We start from the raw sequence: 20,047 nt of genomic DNA, 5'->3' as shown, positions 1-20,047 counted from the left end.
TCCTGCGATGTGGAAGAAGTCTTTATCATGCCTATGGCCTCCCTCACGTAATGGCTCAGCTGTGAAAACTCCCAAATACGGGGACATTCACACATAAGCTGAAGGTACTCATCTCGACTGATAGGTCATAATTAATTGAATATGCTCACTTGGAGCCAGCTGCAGTATCTCAGAAGGTATCACAGGTCCCCGAGTGTCTCAGGACCCACAGTATTCACCGGCGTGAAGCTCCCTGCCCCTGGGAGTGTTCCCACGTGGCTTCAGCAGAATATAAACTCCATGGACGCGGTGTGTGTTGGACTCTTTCCCGTCGTGACTCGATGAGTGTAGTCTGCAGTCACCACTCGGCAGGACACCGAGAGGACTCGAGGACCACCGGCATGTCACTCCAATCTACAAAGTAGCGGTATTTTTTTCTGCACAGTCTGTTTATCTATCACTTTCTCTCCACTCTCCTATCCTTTGCCTCTCTCTCCCTCACGTTTACTGTTAAATAAAAATCCATACTACTGGCATTGGCACGTGGTATCGTTTGCACCTTATTTTGTGCAGAGGCATCTCTAATAATTTTTAATAGTCGGATATTAACAACCATGTGTGTTAATGCCGAGTGTAACCCTGCCTGTGAGTGCCACAACCCCGCAGGGCAGTTTGGAGGTGCAAAGGGGGGACACTGTCACACCTCTGCTGCCGTGCATGCCCACAGTAGCTGGGGACAGTGACAACGAGTGTGTCATGCACCCACCACCAGGGCCAGGCTTTTCCCAGCACTTGCTCAGTCAAGGAGGAAATGAAGAGACATGGTTTTGGGTCAATACAAACATCAGCACCATACAAGGAAAATCGCTTTTAATACATCTCCAAACACAGGGGTGAGGCTCTGGACAGCTCTTTTCTCCTCAACACCTTCCAGCTGCCACCAGCAGCACAAAGGAATCGTGGAGTGGAAAATGAGATGCTGCCACCAGAACAGACTTTATCTGCACAGCCACGAGGTACAGAGAGATCAGATCGCAGTGACAGAGCACACGGTGGTCTGTCACAGCCCCAGGCAGCAATGCCCCCAGCCCAAGGCCCACCTCTTGAAGCCCTGGGAGTTCCTGGCATACCTCAGAACCCTCTCACAGGTGCCAGAACAAGAGGCTGGTGAGCAGAGTCCATCCTGCTGCTTTCAGGACCCAGATCATTGCCAGTCAACTCTTTGCCCCATTCTAGGTGCTCCTCAAAGCCACGTCAGAGTGGTCCTGCAGGTTTCAGCATTGCTCTGCTCCCAGCCTGCAGATAGGAAGGAGCTTGACCTTTCCCAGGCCTCATCAGCAGAGGCAAAGTTGGGCATGAAGGACGAAACCCAGGGAAATGAGGCCACTCCACACCAGGACACGTGGGCTTGCTGCTAGCCCTGTGCTAATTACCTCATTTAATTTGCTCGGTAAATGCTTAATACTGGTGTGCAAGGCAGATGCGATGCTCAGGGTGATGGGTGCATGAGGTGAAGGTGTGAATGTCCCCAAGCACTCTGATCTCTCTGACCCAATGTTGCAAGCCAGTGTGGTCTCAAATCATCCCCACCCTCCCCAGTCATTGCTTTTTTTGTGGGTTTCCTTGATGGATCTGCAAGACTTTGCTCCGTGGTGGGGAAAAAACAATTCGTTCACATCTTAGGCTACATATATAGAAAAGGAAGATAATCCACTAAAGTGGTTGTGCTGGGCTGCAGCACTGGAGAGACAGCCAGTGGTCACTGCATCCCTCCCTGCCTTTCCTTCTCACTGTTTTGGCAAAACCACAGGGGGAACCCCCATTGTTCCTGTCCCATGGCACTGTGGAGCAGAGGACAGGAAGGCAAGGACAAGCCAGTGACAAACCATAGGGGAGCTGGGCTGGACCTTCCCGGCCCTGCATCCCAGAAAGGTCACAATGGCATGGTACCCACCTCTCCCCAGTTCCCCTGGAAGGCTGCTGGAGAGCCCAAACCCCAAGGTACCTCCACTCCCACAACTCCACCTCCCACCGAGACCCTTCAATGCTGCTGAGCTTCTTCAAGTGCTTGGTAACACTTCTCCCAAAGGATTTGGGTGGTCTCTGGAGGAGATGGAGAGCCTAGGAGGAAAAGAGGCTCAGGCAGGCAGAGATGATGCAGGGGACCAAACAGCAACATGACAACACAGGAGATGAGGAAACCATGCTGTTTTGTTGAGAAACAGCAGTTCAGTGCTACCTGCCTGTGAGACAGCAGCTCCATCTGCAAGAGGCTGCCCCAAGCACATGGACATGCCAGCCAGCAATGTCCTTCCCTGGACCCCAGGAGCCTGCAAGCCTTCACAGTGGCACGGCTGCATCTCCCTGAAAGACTTCTCATGGAACAAAAAGTCCAAACCACATCATCTTAGACTGCCTGACAGCATTGGAAGACAAGATCTTCAGAGACCAAAAAGCATGGGGCACCACTGCTCACAGCTTCTGGTGGCTTTCTGGGCTCCTGGTTCACAGTGAGCTCCAAACCAGACTGCCCAGCAAGGATGGTGTGGCTGCATCCTGGCAGACCCCTTGCTCCCTCCACAGGAGCCAGGCACCCCTCAGGTCCTGCAGCCCTCGCACCTCACCTTGAGCTGGACCTCACAGGCACAGAGGGGCTGCCCAGCTGAGAAGGGAACTGATGGGCAGCCAGGGTCCTGCCCGGAGCATGGGGGTGCTCTTGCACCAACCTTCAGAGGGAGAGCTGCTGAGCGCCTTGGAACCGAGCCCAGGGAGGAGCAGGGTGCTCCAGGGTGGCTGTCAGCAGGGCAAGGCAAAGCGCCCGGCTGCTGGGGAAGGGGTACTTCAGCAGCATCTCTCAGGAAGCTGCTCTCATGCCTGAAGAGGCTGTTTCCATACTGGCACTCGGGCAGCACAATGCAATCCCTCTGGTGGGCGCCGGGATCCGTGCTGAGGCCCAGCAGGAGCCCGCTGGGGTGTGCTGGCCCTGCCTCGTGGCTCCTCGGAGGAGCTGCACCAGCCTGCGGGAGACACAGCTGTGAGAACCACTTGTCCTCTTGGAGCACTGCCTGCTCCCCTTCCCAGGAAAAGCTGGGCTCTACATGGGCTGCCAGGGGCTGTTTGGGGAAGCCATCGTGCCCTGGCAGTGCGCTGGCTCCTAAGGGTGCAGGGAGAGCAGCCTCTGCATCATAGAGCTTCCTATCCCCAGAGAACAGGGAGTCATGCAAGCCCTGGGTAGGGCAAGGAATAGATTGGGAGGGGAGTGGCAACCACAGCCCGGCCCCCGAGGGCCTCTCAGGGCTGCCAGCTGTCAGAGTTTGGGACTCTGTGTGTGCTCCTGCAGCATCCAGCTGTTTCGGTGCTATGGCCAGCCAAGCCTCTGACGGGCAACTGTCTGGGTTTGCCTGGAGAGGGACATTGTGCAACAGAGTCACAAATGTGTTTGAGCCCACCAGCTGGCACCCGGGCTGGCTCTGAGCAGTAGAAGCAGTGTTATCTACAGGAGCAGAGGTTGTATCTCCTGCTTGAAATGCTTTGTTTGCCAGCTGAAGTGCTGCAGAGGATGTGCTGCTGGAGATGGGCACACCCAGCACAGCCCCTGCCACCAGCCTGGCTGGGTTAAATGGGACCTGCTGCTCTGGCTGGGCAGAGCTGCCCTCAGAGGCCACGGAGGCTACAGAGCCCACAGCCCCCTGGCCTCTCCATGTGCCCGCTGCCTGGGACTGCACTGAGAACGCCGAGCCAGCTGCCCAGCAGCACTGGGAGCGAGCCACAACACTGTTTTCCTCACGGCAGGGTGGGAAGTCCAGGCTCTTCCCAGCACCCTCCCTGAGGAGCATCTGCTCCACATAGGATGTCACCTTGGTGGCCGGCCTCTGGACGAGCCCCTGAGCTGACAGCTCGTCCTCTGCCCCCAGGCTGAGTAGAGCCTCCTCCCACTGCTGCAGCTTTGTGCTGTCCACGCCGAGGCTCGGGCAGACGTTTCCAGCCACCTCCTTCTTTTCAAAGAGTGTTTCGATGACCACCAGGAGGGGGTCGCTGTCCTCCTTGGCACTGCTGGTGTCCTCATTCCGGCTCAGCCCATCGGGCTCAGCAGGGAAACCTGGCAGGGAGAACTGAGGCGTGTTATCAGCGTGGCAATTGTATATGGATGCATCCTGCTTCATCATGGCCCCAAGCAGAGAGTTGGGGTCTACCAAGCGCTGTTCTGGGTTGGAATTTGCTTGCACCTGCAACTCCTCCTTGGCTTGGAATGAGTCCAAGAACCTGGGAACATCGTTCCCATACAAGACTGCTTCCCCCGTGGCCAAGCTGAAAGGCAGCTGCAGGTTTCTCTTCTGGAGATGTTCCTCCCCTTCTTCATTCCTTCAGTGTGGAGGGAAAAAGGGATGGAAACAGCATGAGCAGCTCCTCCAGGCCAGGTAAAACCACCCTTCTGACAGCAAGGGGGGAATTCACAGCCGTGCCCTGGCTCTTCTAGAGGAAAGAATCCCACCTGGGTTGGGCTGGCTACAAGAGGGCTCTGGGGAGCCCACAGGGAGGTCTGCATGGCTCAGGGAAGGGCTGCTGCTCCCAGGCAGGAGCATAACCACCTTCTCAGAGTGGTTCCACTCACACTACAGGACATGCTGCAAAGTGCCAGCCCTACCTACCATTTCCTGCACCCTCATGGCCCCTGTGTGGCTCGGGCAGCCCCCCCAGCCCCAGAGCAGCTGAAGGGGGCCAGCAATACTCACGACAGGGCTCTCTGGCGGGCAATGATGCAGTCGGGCTTGTCCCCTTTGTACACCAGCCGTGCGTTGGCCTGCACCCACACCCAGCCGCCCCTCTTGGTCAGCAGCCGGAACACCGTCAGCCCGCTCTCCCCCGTCTTCATCACTGGGGCAAGGACACAAGAGAAGTGCCACTGACAGAGCTCCTCCACGCAGGCAGACAAATGACACGTGCAAGATGCCATGAGGTTGAGCATCACCTCGTGGCTGTGCTATGGGGGCAGGAGATGCAGGATGCTGTCTCTCTGCAAGCTCCCCGAGCTCATCCAGGAGGAAGAGCCTTTATCACAGCAACTCCAGCCCTGGGATAGACTGCACCAAGGAGCGATACTACAGCCAGGCCAGGGCCTGGAGGGACCCCACAAACACCCGCCCCCAGCACTCACTTCTCACGTGGTGCTCTGCGCAGTGCATCATGTCGGCCGCGTGCACAAACTGGTATCCAGACCCCCTCCTGCACAACTCCACCTCCGAGTATCCCAGGACAACCTTCCCCCTAAAAACAGCATAGGAATGCAGTGACACCAGGGATGCAGCCCCCACAGATGGACCCCACTGGCCGGACCCCCACTTTGGGTGGTGCAATGTTCCACCCCGGGCTGAGCTGCATCCCCTGTTCCACAAACCACTCAAACCACAGCAGACAAGAAGTGCTGGTCCCCCGTTAACCTGCTCCCCGTGTTATTGTGGGCCTGCAGAAGAGGGACAAAAGCATCAGGCTGTGGGAAGCTGGGTCAGGTGCTCCTTGTCCCCACCCAGTCTAGTTTTCTGTCCAGCACCAGGGATTTTGCCATGGGGAAAGTGAGAGATACCTTACCGGGAATCACAGGCCATGGGAGTGAAGTCCAGCTTGTGCTTTGTCTGGAAGATCAGCGTCTTAGTCCGGAGCTCCAGGATGGAGAGAGGCTGGAGAAGTGTGGCAATGGCAAAGAGAGCAACCGGGGACTTGTCTGCTGCTGACTTTTGCTGCCCAAGAAGGAACTTCAGGCGTCCACGGAAATTCAAGGCCTTACAGGGATTAGAAAACGTGCGTGTGAAGGAAACAGGGTGCTGGGAACTGGCTGTGCTCTCACCCCTATGGGACACAAGTGGCTCTGGAGGAACACTCTGTGGGCACAGGGGGAGCAGGGGGGTGTCCCAGCATTACCAGGAATCCCGAGGAGTTATCCAGCAGGCAGCGGAAGCGGCAGGTGAAGCTCCTCTCCACGAAGGATTGCTTCTCAGCATGGAGGTGCTGGGGGCTGGATGTGGCGCTGTGTCCCCCCAGCAGTGGCTGATCAGGGGGAAAGGCTGGAAAAGCAAAGGGAAAAGGAAGCTTTCCAAGCCGTACTGCACACCCTGAGCTCACGGCTCAGAGCTGCTCAGGTGAACCCCGCAAGGCTCACCCTGGCACTCACTGTCAGCAGCGTGCAGGGGCGTCCTGTGCAGCTGGCGGCGGAAGGCGGCCCTGTCGTCTGCATGGATCAGCTCGTACACGCTCTGGTAGATGAGATCCGACTGGAATGACACAGGAGAACAGTGTCTGCTCCTGGACAGCCTGGCAGAGGTGTCGGGAGGAGGACACAGCAGAAGGTTTCCCTTCCTGGGCACTAAAAGTGCAGGGATTGAGTGTAAAGAACAGGCAAACTCCAGCTCCTTCCCCTGCTACAGGAACTGCTGCCCTTTGGGAAACTTTGCACCCCATATGCACCTCCTTCCCACACCAGGACTATATCCATCTGTTTCCAGCCAGGAAAACACGGTGCTCACCTGGTGGAAGCCCAGGTAGTCCTGCACAGTAGGGGAGATGTAGAAGATGTAGCCATCTCCAGTCACAGCAATGACAAACCCATTGAGTGCCTGAAAGCAAAATTTCAGTCCAAAGTTACTTTCCCCAGCTTCAATCCAACTGCTGAACAATGAAATCCCTCAGCTGTTTCTTCAGCGTCCACAGACAGGAAGGCACCTTCTTCCCCAACAAGGAGCCCCACAAAGGAGGACAGCACCTAGTAAACATGCAAGACTCAGTTCTGTGGAGTTTTTTGTTCCCAGCATGAGCAATGATCCAGCTTGGATCCAAACCCCCCATGGAAGCCCCTATCACTGCAGGGCAGCTCTTGCCTCAGGAGGGACAGCTAAGGAAAGGTTTCATGGAGGATCTGGAGTTAGTTTCCTCCTTTCCAGCTGGGAATAGATACACTCTCCTGAGGCTCTGCTTTGGGACATGATAATCCTTGTGGGTCCCTTCCAGCTCTGGACATTCTGTGATTCTGGTGACCATTTCAGGCTGATTTCCCCAAAAAGCAAAGCACTACTTACAGCACTAGACAGTAACTCATGCCCCCTGCTCTTCACTGTGATATGTTTAATTTATTAATAGAAGGAGAGAAATTAGGAAAAGAACACCCTAAATGGAAGCCTAGCACACAGATCCAGCTTGCTGAGGGACCAATCCCTTCCTTTTGTGTGCTGCAGCCCCTCGAGGGACCACGAGTCAGAGGTTTCTGCAAATCACAGTACATGCTTAAAATGATCTTTGTGGGGAAGAAAAAAAAAGCCACGAGACAGCTCAGCGGGGAGATTTCTGCCACAGTAACACGTCATAAGCTCTCCAGATGCCTTCAATCACCCCAGCCTGCCAGTGCTCTGGTGGCTCAACAAATTGCCACCATATGGTCCAAGTCCAAAGCCCTGGGGAGTGCTCAGGAGCAGCTCCATGCTGGGGCTTGAGGCAGTCATGGGCTCCCTCCTGGTATCCAGCTGCTCCTCCCTGATGGGCACACTCACACACAGCTGGAACCGTGGGGGACCTTATGTGGTCCAGGATTCACTGCCAAAAGTCACACTGAACTCCCAGGAGTCACTGCCTTGCAAAAATCCTACATGGAGGCTCCTGCTGGGGGTCTGCTCACACTGCTGGCTGCCTGGAGGGCTCTGTAGGAGCAGGGATGAAGCGACCAAAGTCAGGTTTAAGGAGAACCAAGCATCCATCTGCTGGTATTTGGAGAAGTGGGAGAAGAGGGCTGAAGGCCCAGAAAGCCTACAAGAGAGCTGGAGAGGGCATGGAGGGACAGGACAAAGGGGCTTCATGCTGCCAGAGGGCAGGGATGGATGGGATATTGGGAAGGAATCCTTCCCTGGGAGGGTGGGCAGGCCCTGGCACAGGGTGCCCAGAGAAGCTGTGGCTGTCCCTGGATCCCTGGAAGTGTCCAAGGCCAGGCTGGACATTGGGGCTTGGAGCAGCCTGGGATAGCGGAAGGTGTCCCTGCCCATGGCAGTTCATCACAGGATGAACTCTAAGGTCCCTTCCCACCCAAACCATTCTGGGATTCTGGGAAAGCCCAGGCACAGGAGATGCCAAGAATACAGAATGATTGAAGGTCTTGCACAGACTCGCCTTGCAGCCCCAGGGAGCAGCATGTTTCTCAGCTGGCGTGCCTGGACGCTTGTTCAGCAATCAGCCTTTCCATGTGACCTTTCCATGCCAGTTCCTTCCAGCTCACATTGATAATGGCAGCCCAAACCTACAGCATTGTGGGAGGCTGATTCACCAGCTCCTCGTGCTCTGGGTTTCACGAGATACATGTTTCATGAGATACACGTGGCCTTTCTACAAAGCAAACCTCTCATTTCCCACTGGTTTTGTCCACCACTGTTTTCCAACATCCAGCTGCTCTTCTTTTTTCCCCCACAACCTACAAACTCAAGCTGGGCTTTTCCCATCCCAGGCAGGCTGTGAACTCATCCCTACGGAACTCACGCAATGCCCCAGGAGAGCAAGGAGCTCCTGGGGGATGTTTTGTCCCACAGCTCTCAGCGTTCTCCTCTTGGCCTGCTAAAGATAATGAATCAACCCAGCACCTTGGGAACTACTCAGGGATCGATCCCTACACCACCGTTTGATATCCCTGAACCTCTTGGTTGGGATGGAGCTTATGTCCATGAGCTGTAACATAATCAAAGGGGCAGCAAATTGCAGTGGGATGAGAGGGAGTGGTGGGAATGGGGATCTGGACATGTCCCAGCCAGGCAGTCACTGGTCTCTGTCCCCAGGAACTCAGTGCCTGCAGGAGCTGCAAAGCAGCTCTGGGCAAGGCAGGGTCTCCTCTAGCTCCACAAATGGGAAAAGCTCCAGAGCTGCTTGGGGAGACACCAAATGACCAAGGACCATACCTGGAGCAGCAGCTCCCCCTCAGGAAACAGCTCCCTGTCACCCTGCGGCTCCGTCTGTCTCTCCCCTCCTGGGGCTCTGAGCTGATCCAGGCAGTTGCCAATCTTTGGAACAGTAGCTGCAAGTGAGAAGGCAAGAAATCAGTGCGGAAGGGGCAAGCCAGGAGCCTGCCCCTCTTTCTCCCCACCCCAGGGCCGCTCATGCAGCTACTGGATGCCCATGGACCCAGTGTGGAGGAAGGTGAGACCATCAGTGGGAACTAGCACAGAGCCATGCCCAGCTTGCCCAAGGCTTCCTCCAAGAGATTCTTTCCCCTGCTTGATCCCATTCCTGGGGAACCTCACTCCTGCCAGGATGTGAGGCAGAGATGCAAGGGACAGAGGGAGACTGAGTGCTTCTGGGCTGCCCAGGCTGGGGAACACCACCCAACACAGCCAGGAGGCTTCTGGTTAGAGCCTGGCAGAGCTGGAGTTGACTTTCAGCCACCCCACTAGGGTGATCTGTCTGCTCTGCTGCCCTTCAGGGTTGGAGAAAGACACAGGAAAACCTTCCCAAAGCACCTGAGATGCCATCAAAGCACCCATATGAATTTTCTCCCTTCCATCTTTGACTGCTTGTAAGTAGATTAAGAGCTGGTGGTCATGGCACTCCCGGTGACACCTGAGAGCTCTCGGCCCCCACTCACTACCATGACCTCCCCAGGCTGATTGAGGAACTGCCTCATGCTTCAGCACTGGGTGCCTTCAAAGCAACACCCCTGGGTGCAGCCACATGAAACCTCCTGCTGCCCTGCTCGTGGGACCTCGAGCTTCACGGGACTCCCACAGAGCTGGTTGTTCAGGGAACAGGAATGAGGGCAGAGGCTCCCAGGGACATTCCCAGTGTGATCCTTTATCTGCTGATTATCACTGAAAAAACTCAATCCAAGCTCAGCTGCAAGCAAAAGGATGATTTTCAAGGCATAATTTTTGTGCCAGCTCACAAAAAAAAAAAAAAAAAAAAAATCACAGAAAAGCTCAAAGTAGCTCCCATGTAGGAACCACCCCACCTCTGCCACCATCTCCAGCTCCTGCAGCTCCCTGAGGTCTGACAGAGCTCACATATTCTGTGCAATTCATATCCCAGCAGAGAGCACTGCCTGCCCCCTCTCACCCCTGGGTGTCAGGTGGTGCTGGATCCAAAGGTAAAAGATCCTCTGAATGTTGGAAATGAGGAAGAACCTCAAACCATCCTACATCTGACCATACATTAAATTTTCTCCATGGTAGAAGCTCTCACTTCTCCACTGAAATGTTTTGAAGGTTTGTTTGGTTTCTTCCCTGGTAACAACTAGTTCAAAGCCAAAACATTTTGGAATCTAAAGAAGTTTCACATGCAACTGCTGATCTGGGACATTTTGCTCTGCAGCAAACTATCAACATGCAAAAGCATTTTCCCTGATGGACTGGCACGTTTGAATCCAAAACAAATTTGGAGTCAAAGCATACCTGGGATGCATTTACACCTGGAGCCTGTCTGCCAACAAGCAACCACCCACGGAGGCTGTCAGCAGCCAGGGCATGGATACAGCAGGGTTAGGGTAATTAGCTGCAGGTCTTGCATAAGGTGACACAAATAGCAGTGGAGAGGGTGCTCTGGAGCAGAGCCAGCCTCCATGTCCATCACTGGCAGAGCTGGGACACTTCTTCCTCCCCCAAACCTTCAGCACTCCTTGGAGATGCTCAGGCAGCATCTCCACCTTCTCCACCAGACACAGCTTCTGCTCTTTTCCATCCTTTGCTGTCAGAGCAGCCTGCTCAGGGGATATGAGGGCTCTGGGAAAGGTTGGGAAAGATGAGATTCAACAGGGAGACACTAAGCTAAAAGCCTCCTCACATGATTGCGGTGTGATCCCCAAGGAAAACCATCCCATCTGGACCACATGGCTTCAATTTGCACTTCATGGAGCATAATAGTTTCAAAATGAAACATTGATTCTCATTTAAAACTGAATTTCTTTTGAAGGGCTGACTGCTCTCTAAAGCACTGAAATGAGGCAGGCTGTCAGGGGATTTCAGAAAGAAACAAGTTCTTCCAAAATACAGATCCAAAAGGGCACAGAACTTTTTGAGAACATGCACATTCTGAGAGCATCTGGTCTCCAGCTCTCTCCCAATGTCCACCAGCACCATTGGCAGGGAGAGGTGGCTTTCAGAGTCCAGCAGGAAATATCCATTTTGCACTTTCCAGCAAAATTTCTTCACCTCTCCCACTGATCTTAGCAAGGGGCTTTTAATCTCCCACCAAAGGTGCTCACTTCCCCTTCTCTCAAACAAAGAGCAGTCCATTTCTATACAGCTGAGCTCAAAATTCCTCCAGAATCTGTTTCCCATGGGACACACCTGACCTGGGGAGAATGTCTGGAGAGTGGAGAGAGGGGAGGAAACTCAGAGATGTCTGCCACCAAAACACTCGTGGTGTGGAGCAGCTGGTGCTCACATCCAGCCCAGTCCTCACCATCCACAGTCAGAGGCCGTGGTGTTCCTGTGGCTTCCCCCCTCCAAACAGGTCTCTGAACTCATCCTCACTCAAACTACCAAGAACCATTGGGACTGGGAGTAATACCAAGAGAAACCCAAGCACTTCCAGGCAGAGGACTCCAGACCCATGCAACTACCACAGGTCCCAGGCACTCTTTGACTTGGAAAGGAAAATCCAACATTTTAAATCATATCCCAGGCCATTTACAACACAGACACCTCGTGAGAGGGATCACTCCTGAAACATCCCCCTTACTTGAGACAAGATGGGGAGATGGCACCTTCTGTCATCCCACCTGGAGCCATGGATCCCTCAGGCTGCTGAAGCCACATCTCCAGTGGCTAAGATGGACTGGAAACAGTGGCTGGCAGGAGGAAGAGACCCCCCACTGGTTGCCAGGCAGAACGAAGCAGGTGATGGACTGTATTAAAAGCTGGCTAATTCATCCCATTTAACACACTCCTTCTAATGGAGCCCTTGAGACCATGAATTAATGGGATTAAAGGAAACAGGCCCAACGTGTATCCAAGCTATAATATACCCACAACCACAGAAGTAACTGGGTAAAAGGACAATGCACTTTTCCTGTTTGTGCCCAGCTTTTTCAGTCTCCTGCAGTACATCTTGGATAATTAGTGGGAATTAACATGTGGATGTGGTGCTTAGGGACATGGGTGAGTGCTGGGCTTGGCATTGCTGGGTTAATGGTTGGACTTGATGATTGTAGGGTCTTTTCCAGGCTTAATGATTCCATAATTCTAAGAAAAAGACCATGGCAAAATCTGTCTGCAGTTACCAGGTAAGATCCAGGCACCTGTTGGAGCAGTGTGGCGATCACTTACATTTTCAAAGTACTGGCTGTGTGTATTTTTAAGACAGGAGGGGGAAATGCAGCTCTCTCCTGAACCCCAACATCAGCCAGAACACTGAAGGTTTCCTGCTGCTGGTGTGATCCCCCAAGACTGCCAGGCTTTCCCTCAGCCAGGGAAGATGCCAGGCAGGATCAGCAGAGTTTCCAGCATCAACGAATCAGGATGTTCCCCATACATCCCCAAGAGCATCCCCTTATGGGTTGGCTTTCTTGCCTCTGCAAGGAGGTTCCTAAGCCCTGCAACAGAGGAAAAACTTCCAGCAAGAAGGAAAAAAGACCAAAGTCATCTAATCTCTTCACTTTTTTACCCATCACATTCCCAAAGAAAAACATGGCAAGGCAGCCATGGAGGCTAAAACACATCCCTTGCCTCTGGATTTAGCACTGAAAATTAAAGGTTATTGGTAACCCCAGAGCCAGATCTCCTCTCACAGACTTGGCTACACCGGGGAGAGTTGACAAGCTTGGACCACGGCAAACACTTCTCTTTGAACAGGCTCCAGAGGTGCCTGGCATCCAAAAACCAGGAGCTCCCACCTCTTCCAGCAACACCAAGCCACGCACAACCATTTTCCTCTTGGATCTGATCCCAAACCCTGTCAAATTAGCACCAACCTTTGCCTCAGCTGTTTAACAGAGGCACGGTGCCAAGCAGAGCAGGCTCGTGCCATCCAAGTGAAACAGACAAATGCCAAACCCACAGATTAACTACTATTGGGAAAAGTCACTTGGCATTTTCCAAGGAGCACAGAAATGCCCTGGGGAGTGCTGGCATCCCCAAATCCATGCCAGCCTCTCCAACCTGCTGCTCCAAACCTTCATCCACATAGACCTGCAGGATCTTGCCCAGGGACAGATTTGAGCTTGACTCCTTTCACTGACCCAGTTACTTCAGGCCCAGATCCCTGCAGCTCTGGCCCATGGTAACAACAAACAACGAGGAGGTGAATAAAAAAGCTAATTTAGTGCTGGTGGTGTGAGAGACATATTGAGAAAGTAAGAAAATTACAGCCTGAAAAATATTCCAGGCTGGAGCTTTTCAGCTCTGTTCCCAGCCGATAAGCTGGTCCAGCTCAAGGCTAGGGAGAATTTCTCCCAGGGTGATAATTTGGTTAAAATAAAAAGGAATTAATAACAAGATAGAACACCTGTTGTGGTGTGTGACCAGGCCCTGGCAATGGGGTGTCTTCTCTCTGAACCAATCACCTTTTCTCTACGCTTGGAATTGCGAGTCATGCTATAAAACCAAGTGTGTTTCTGAATAAACTCGTCTCTTTCTTCCTGTCATGAAAGACGACCATGTAGCTGTGCATCTTATTTCTGCCACACTTAAAGGGTTAAAACCCCTTTCCACGGCTACAGGTGGCAGTGAGATTACCCAAGGAGACCTGCTGCCAGCTGTAGAGGAGCACTGGGGAGGGAACTGGTGAGACTAGCACCAGAGGTGGGAAAGGACGTGGTGAGACCTCCTAAGCCTAGCCCCTGCCCCAGCCAGGTCAGCTGGATGGGGAGGTAGCCACTGTTCACTGTTTGCTAGGAGCTGTTAGAGATCTCAAGCTTTGCCAGACTCCAGAGCGTGGTCTCACACCACGACAGGGTTTTCCATGAGTTCTGAAAGAGACTGGGTTAGGCTGGATGTTGGGAAAGAATCCTTCCCTGTGAGGGTGGGTAGGTCCTGGCACAGATTACTAGAGTAGCTGTGGGTGCCCCATTCCTGGAATAGTTCCAGGCCAGGTTCGACGTTGGGGCTTGGAGCACCCTGGGATAGTGGGAGGTGTCCCTGCCCATACTGGGTGGGGGGCACTGGATGAACTTCCTTCTGGGACTCTGTGATCCTCTCTCTTGCAGACCTCCCTCCCTGGTGGCCTAGAAAGAAAGCATAGCAGCACATTCCCTGATCACACCCTCTCCACCTCAGAGAGCATTTTAAGCCCCATTTCCATGCTCACCCTTGGCAGAGTCACATCTGCAACCCCAACATCTTCTTCCTTTGTTACTGTAGGAAACAAACCCCAGCACAGCTCCCCAGCTAGCTGGAGGTTTTCCAAGCCACTCAGCACTAAAATCTGTGGAGGCCAGTGGGCCTTCTAGAAAACAGTCCACAGTGCTCCCCTTCGAGCCATCCAAGCTCCCATAAGATCTCCCTCTTTGCAGCAAGTGGGGCTCCTGCCACATCTCAGAGAGCCCAGAGCATCATAGCAGTTGGCAACATAGACACAAGCTTTTCTCCTTGGGCGCTTGCTCTCAAAGAGACAGGGATCAGCAAAGTCACTCCAGATTTGTCTGGGAGACTGTCAGACACAAGTCCAAGCAGCAACTACTGCAAATTGGTTTGCAGACAGAGCTCAGCACAAGCCTGGCAGTGAGGTTCAGTCACTGTTTACGAGTGACAAAACCTTTGAAGTGCCTTTAAGGCAGGCTGTGATAGCACCAGAGCTTATCCAGTGCCGCTCACAGGCTGGGCCTGATGGGCAAAGCTTGGGGAGACCAAGCCCTGAGCCTCCTGATTTTGCACAGGGAAGACTGAGATCCCAGGCAGCAGAGAGCTGTGCAACACCTGCAGCATTTGCCCCAAGGCACAGGAGAGTTACACATGTGCACACCCTGAATCAGCCTGTGGAAGAACAGAGGAAGCTCCAAGAGCTTCCCTCTCTAGGCATTTCCAGCAAACTCCTAATTAGTCTGGTTTCTCGTTAAAACACAGAGAAGAACATTTAAAAGCAAAGCAGATTCAAAGGATGATGCAAAGCGAGTCACCACCCCGCAATGGAAGCCAGGATCCCACGCAAATGACAAGTTCCTCTCCTCTATCCACTGACACCAGCACCCAAACCCACTGTGGTTGTCCTCTGCTCTGTGCCACCCCAAACACTGCCCCAGACCCTGATGCCTGGCTTCCTACACCCCACTGAAAAGATCTGTTCCTAAGCCAGAGGCACACAGCACCCACACTTCAGAAATATCAGAGAAGGTGGAGAAGGCTGGAAGCCTCTTCTCAGATGGTGTTAGCAGCCAGACAAGATGCCAACAACACCAGGAAGCTCCACTCTAGGGCTGGAGAAATGCAGCATAAGGGGAAAAAGAGCCTCAGGGCATCACCCTGAGTCCACTGTGCAATTGGTCTCTCAATTGCCTGGAGATAAGGCAATTACCACTCTGTCAAAACATCCATCTCTCTCCTGCCTGGAGACAGGGCCGGGCTTGGGCTGTGGATGTGGAGAGGACAGGGATGCTCACCATGTGATGCTATGCTCTCTTGCTGCAGGAGAGGAGCCTGCACGAAGCACAGGACAGCAAACCTGAGGCAGAAAGCAGAGCACAAGGGGTGCCACCATGTGCCCCCAAAATGCCCAACAGGACACACCAGCAGCAGGCTGCAGTGACCTGCAGCTGGCATGGGTCTTCATCAGGCACGCCTGGGACCCAGGCCAACCCTGATGAGTCTGGGATGATCTGAAGTCAAACAAGATGAACTTCAGGGCAGGAAGGAAGGAAGGGAAAGAAATCACAGGCATGTGGCCAGATGGGAATAATTGGCCTGGCAGAACGGGCCTCCAGAACCCCTGCAATGCCAAATGCTTTTCCAGATCAGCTCTCATGCAGGGAAGCCTACACTGAGCACATCCAGCACTGAGCACATCCAGCGAGAACCAGCTCCTGCTCGGAGGAACAGGTCCCATCTGGAGAGTCTGGCACAGAAGTCTCCTCCTGGAGCCCAGCATCCCAGCTGGAGAGGGCCCTGAGAGAGCCCAGAGGAGTGGGCATGAGGGAATAGCCAAGGGAGCCAAGTTTATCCAGTCTGTGGTGGGGAGAAGACACAATAGGAGACTCTAAATATAAAAAGCTCCTGCTGCCTTCCTGCCTCACATGCTCTGCCTTCCCCAGGGTCCATTATCCATTCCATCAGGCCCAAGTCACTGGAGAGGGAACACGTCCTGGTGAGTCCTGGGAACGTGGTGACCCCCCCCCAGCCGGGCTCTGCACCATACATAATGTTATAATTCATGAAACATAGTGTAATTGTAATAATAATGATAATAATATTAAAGCCTCGAAGAAGAATAGGGAAGGAGGAAGAAGGAATATGGAATAAATATAAGAATACCAAATATGGAATAAATAAGGAAATACAAAACATGAAATACAATAAAAGGGAACATGTAACATGTATTATATTATCAACTATTAATTTAATTTCCAGTTAGATGAGGGCAATGTTGCTACTCAACAAGACACACTGTTTTATCCATCTCTCTAATCTTCTCTGTGGGGCACTGGGAGTGTGACACAGGGAGGGTTTTGGACATAAAGGATGGCTGCTAATGAGATGGAGGAACTTTGCAGGAGGTCTCAGCCACTTGGGCAGGCCCCCAAGCTGCTTCCTCCATCCATGGTGACATTTTCCTGCCAGTATCCACATCCAAGGGCCCGTTCCCACAACTTACCATCATGCTCCCTTCAGGAAACACAACTTCTCATCCTAAAGCTTGGAGTGGGACACAAACTGTGCAGTGGGGATTGATCTCTGGGGCTTTTTCCCCCCTTCCAGCACAGTCACTCACCCATTAGGTAGCTCTTCACCTTCAGGTAGCCCACAGTCAGGCGGAGGATGGAGAGTTTATCCAGCCTGGAGCGCACATCCTCGGGGAACGGCAGCAGCCCCGTCAGCGTGTGCAGCTCCTGGTTCAGCCGGTCCCGGTGCCGCTTGGAGGGGTTGGACTTCACACCCTCGGGCGGGGGTGGTTTGGGGCTGGAAGAGGCAGGGGAGAGGTTGATCAAACTGGGATTGTCCATTGTCAAACCCAGCCCTGGCTTTGGTGCAGCCACAAGAGTGAATTGGTTAAGATTTTTACACACACACCTTGCTCCTCTTAGAAATCATAGAATCACAGACTGGTTTGGTTTGGAAGAGACCCTAAAGCCCATCTTGTTGCACCCCCTGCCATGGGCAGGGACGCCCTCCACTATCCTAGGTTTCCAAAGCCCTGTCCAACATGGCCCTGAACACTCCTAGGGATGGGGCAGCCATGGGGCAGAATGAGATGAGCTTAAGGTCCCTTCCAACCCAAACCATTCTGGGATTCTATGACTTAAACAAAGGGATATCTCATAGGGTGGTTTAGGGCACCACACTTTGAAAAGAGCCTCTCTTAAAAAAAAAAAAAAAAGATGTAAAAAGTTTTGTTTTCTTCCAATATTCTGATTTCTGACCCTTTCAGATGGGCATTTCCAAATTAAATCAGCATTGATGCCAAGCTTAGGCCCTGGAGGCAACCCTCAGCCTGCAAGAAGGAACAGTGTCCAGGAGAGCAGCTTGAAGCCTAAACAAGATCCTGTCTCTGTGAGCTGCAGTTATTTCACCCACCCCAGCTGAAACCACAGCACAGCAGTAAGAGCTCAGTTAATTGCAAACGAGTCCTGGATGTCACCCTGTGTCCTTTATTTTTTAATGCCAGTCTGAATTTCGTAGCTTGAAAACAAACCCTTCAGTCCCCCTCAGCTCTGTATCTCACTTGGCTGCATCCCCCACCAGGCATCTCGTTTGGTTTGATGTGATTTGTCTAACCACAAACTCCCTCTCTGCAGGCATCCTCGCTTCAGGAAGGAGCTTTGGATAACAGGATCTGCCAGTGTTTAGCAGCAATTGAAGCTCTCCCCTCTACCACCACTCTCCAATCTCATCTGGCAGGGCTGCTCACATGTGTGACACAGGAGGAAATGAGCATTAAATGAGATGCACTGAGATTCCTGATGAATTTGCAGCTCAGAGAGAGGTTGAGGGGTCTTTTAAGGCTGAACAGAAAATTGCAGCATTTGCCCAGGAAAGCTCAAGCCTGCTAGGTTGTAAGAGCAGCATCAGGAGGGATATCCCCTCTCGCAGGGAGGCTGGCAGAACCCAACTCCAAACTAGTCCACACAAGCTGGGTAAAACATGCTGGCCACAGGGCTTTTACAAAGCTTAAACACTCTTAAAATCACAGTCAAGCACCAGGAAGGAGAAAAATTAAAATAGTTTTCCTTTGAGTAAAAGAAAAAAAAAAAAAGAGAGTGAAGAAAATTCATCTGAGATTCCTCAGATATCCTTTAAAGTCTTCTGGCACCCCAACACTTCTGTTCCTGCATGTCCCAGCTGCAGCATGCAGGGTGCTCCATGGCCAGCCTTGACAGGGGGGATGCCAGTGAGGAAAATGCCTCATGGAAGCAGTGAAGCTTGCTCTAGACATTTAAAATCTGTTTCAATTCCCTTCCCTTTGGCCCAGTGGTTATGAAGCACACTGTGCCATGGGCTTCGTGGTGAAACTGGTGGCCCCTGTGCCAAGGGAAAGCTCAGCTCCAAGGCTGTGCTGCTGTTGCTGGGGTTTGTTTTTCCCCAGCTGCTCTTTGAACGGGAACCCTATAGGAAGTGTATCCCTTCTGCAAGCTGGCAAGTACAAAGGGAGATTATTCCTGACAGTGGAATTTGCCTGATCTGTTTTCTCCTAATTCTTGTTCATAGTCTTTCTTTAGTAGGTAAAAAGCCCTGAGCAAACTGCAAGAAGCAGGAGAAGCCTCTCAGCCCATCCTCCCCATCCCCTCTGGCTGGCTGCACATCCCACTGCCACCAGCCCTCCTCTGCCTGGCCTCTCCCAGCAGGATCCTGCTCCAAGATCTAACCCATCACAGAGAAAAAGACTCTCTTCCCATTCCCAAGGTTGGCCCAAGGGAATGAGGACCCTTCTGCTCCAAAGAGACACCTTCTCCTGCACCCTGAGCCACACCAATCCAGCCCAAACCCTCAGGCTGGTATGCCAGAGGGCTGGAATCACCGCTCCAGGATGAACAGGAGACAGGTTTGTGGCAAAACAACTATTCTTCATGTTTCCAGAACAACACTATCAAATGAATACCCAAGAGAGGCTCGAGGTTATCTCACTACAGGTTTAAAGCATTGATGTTCCCTCCTTCATCCCGGACTTGGACTCAGCTAATCCACGTCCTCCTCCACAGCCTCCCAGAAACAGATATCCACCTTTAGTTCCTCTACACCTGGAAAAGTTGAGGTTAGACAGGCTGGTGGGACTTGGGAGCTGGGGAAGTCATGAGGGATGCAAGACACACCGGGGACACACCGAGGGGGATGTTATGCAACAGCTACTGAGCGGCGTGGTGATTAATAATTAAGGAATCGAGATGTTTTGGTAATTACTAATCGCCGTATGTTTGACTTAGACACCAAAACACAGCCCGCAAATCGCTGCTCAGCTCAGCTCAAACTCTCCGGCAAGCTTCCCTCATCGGGATGCAGGACAAGCATCTTTGGGATTTCTGTTCTCCCACCAGCGTGCCAGAGCCGACACAGCGTTAGCTCCAATTAACCCTGATTAAAACCGAGTAACCCAAGCATTCTGCTCCCTTTCGCTCCCCCAGCGCTCGCACCAGAGCGGCTCCAAGCGCTTCCCCAGAACCAGCTGGGCTCCCGCTGCCCGGCTTTCGCTCGCCCTGCCCGGGGTGACCGGGGGGAGCCCCCCTCGCTGCACCCACCTCTTGGGCACCGGCTTCTTCCTCTTCCTGCCGGCGTACATCCCGGGCAGCGGCAGCGCCCACCGCAACGGCGGCACCGCCGGCACCGCGCCCGGGGCGGAGTTGCGGGGCACTGGCCCCGGCCACGCCCCTGGGTGGCCACCGCGCCCGGGGGACACTGGCCACGCCCCCGGGACACCAAATCCTGGGCAACGCCGCGTCCGTGGGAGAGGCTCCGCAGCGGACGCTAAATCCTGG

The 20,047-nt window shown here is 53.2% G+C and overlaps 1 protein-coding gene across 1 annotated transcript; it reads right to left on the bottom strand.

Annotated features, from left to right (window-relative positions):
- Window positions 1-834: 834 nt before the first annotated feature.
- On the bottom strand, window positions 835-19,885 carry LOC106861476 (uncharacterized). Its single transcript, XM_014889878.2, has 10 exons — window positions 19,811-19,885; window positions 16,852-17,039; window positions 8,901-9,016; window positions 6,498-6,587; window positions 6,146-6,245; window positions 5,896-6,038; window positions 5,566-5,756; window positions 5,135-5,244; window positions 4,713-4,854; window positions 835-4,341 (listed from the first exon to the last, which is right to left on the bottom strand). The coding sequence occupies exons 1-10, from the start codon at window positions 19,849-19,851 to the stop codon at window positions 2,577-2,579; spliced, it is 2,886 nt and encodes a 961-aa protein (XP_014745364.2). The 5' UTR covers window positions 19,852-19,885; the 3' UTR covers window positions 835-2,576.
- Between the last annotated feature and the right edge of the window lie 162 nt (window positions 19,886-20,047).

Source organism: Sturnus vulgaris, chromosome 7 (genome assembly GCF_052056855.1).
Source record: "Sturnus vulgaris isolate bStuVul1 chromosome 7, bStuVul1.hap1, whole genome shotgun sequence".
Classification (NCBI taxonomy): domain Eukaryota; kingdom Metazoa; phylum Chordata; class Aves; order Passeriformes; family Sturnidae; genus Sturnus; species Sturnus vulgaris.
This window is presented reverse-complemented; position numbering and strand designations above follow the sequence as displayed.

What these genes read in the sequence shown, in the direction of transcription:
- LOC106861476 (XM_014889878.2), bottom strand. Translation starts at nt 19,851, where the DNA reads ATGTACGCCGGCAGGAAGAGGAAGAAGCCGGTGCCCAAGAG. An exon ending in GCCCCTGCACGCTGCTGACA is followed by an intron (nt 6,039 to 6,145) that starts GTGAGTGCCAGG and finishes TTGCTTTTCCAG; the next exon opens with CCTTTCCCCCTGATCAGCCA. An exon ending in CGCAGAGCACCACGTGAGAA is followed by an intron (nt 4,855 to 5,134) that starts GTGAGTGCTGGG and finishes TCCTTGCCCCAG; the next exon opens with TGATGAAGACGGGGGAGAGC.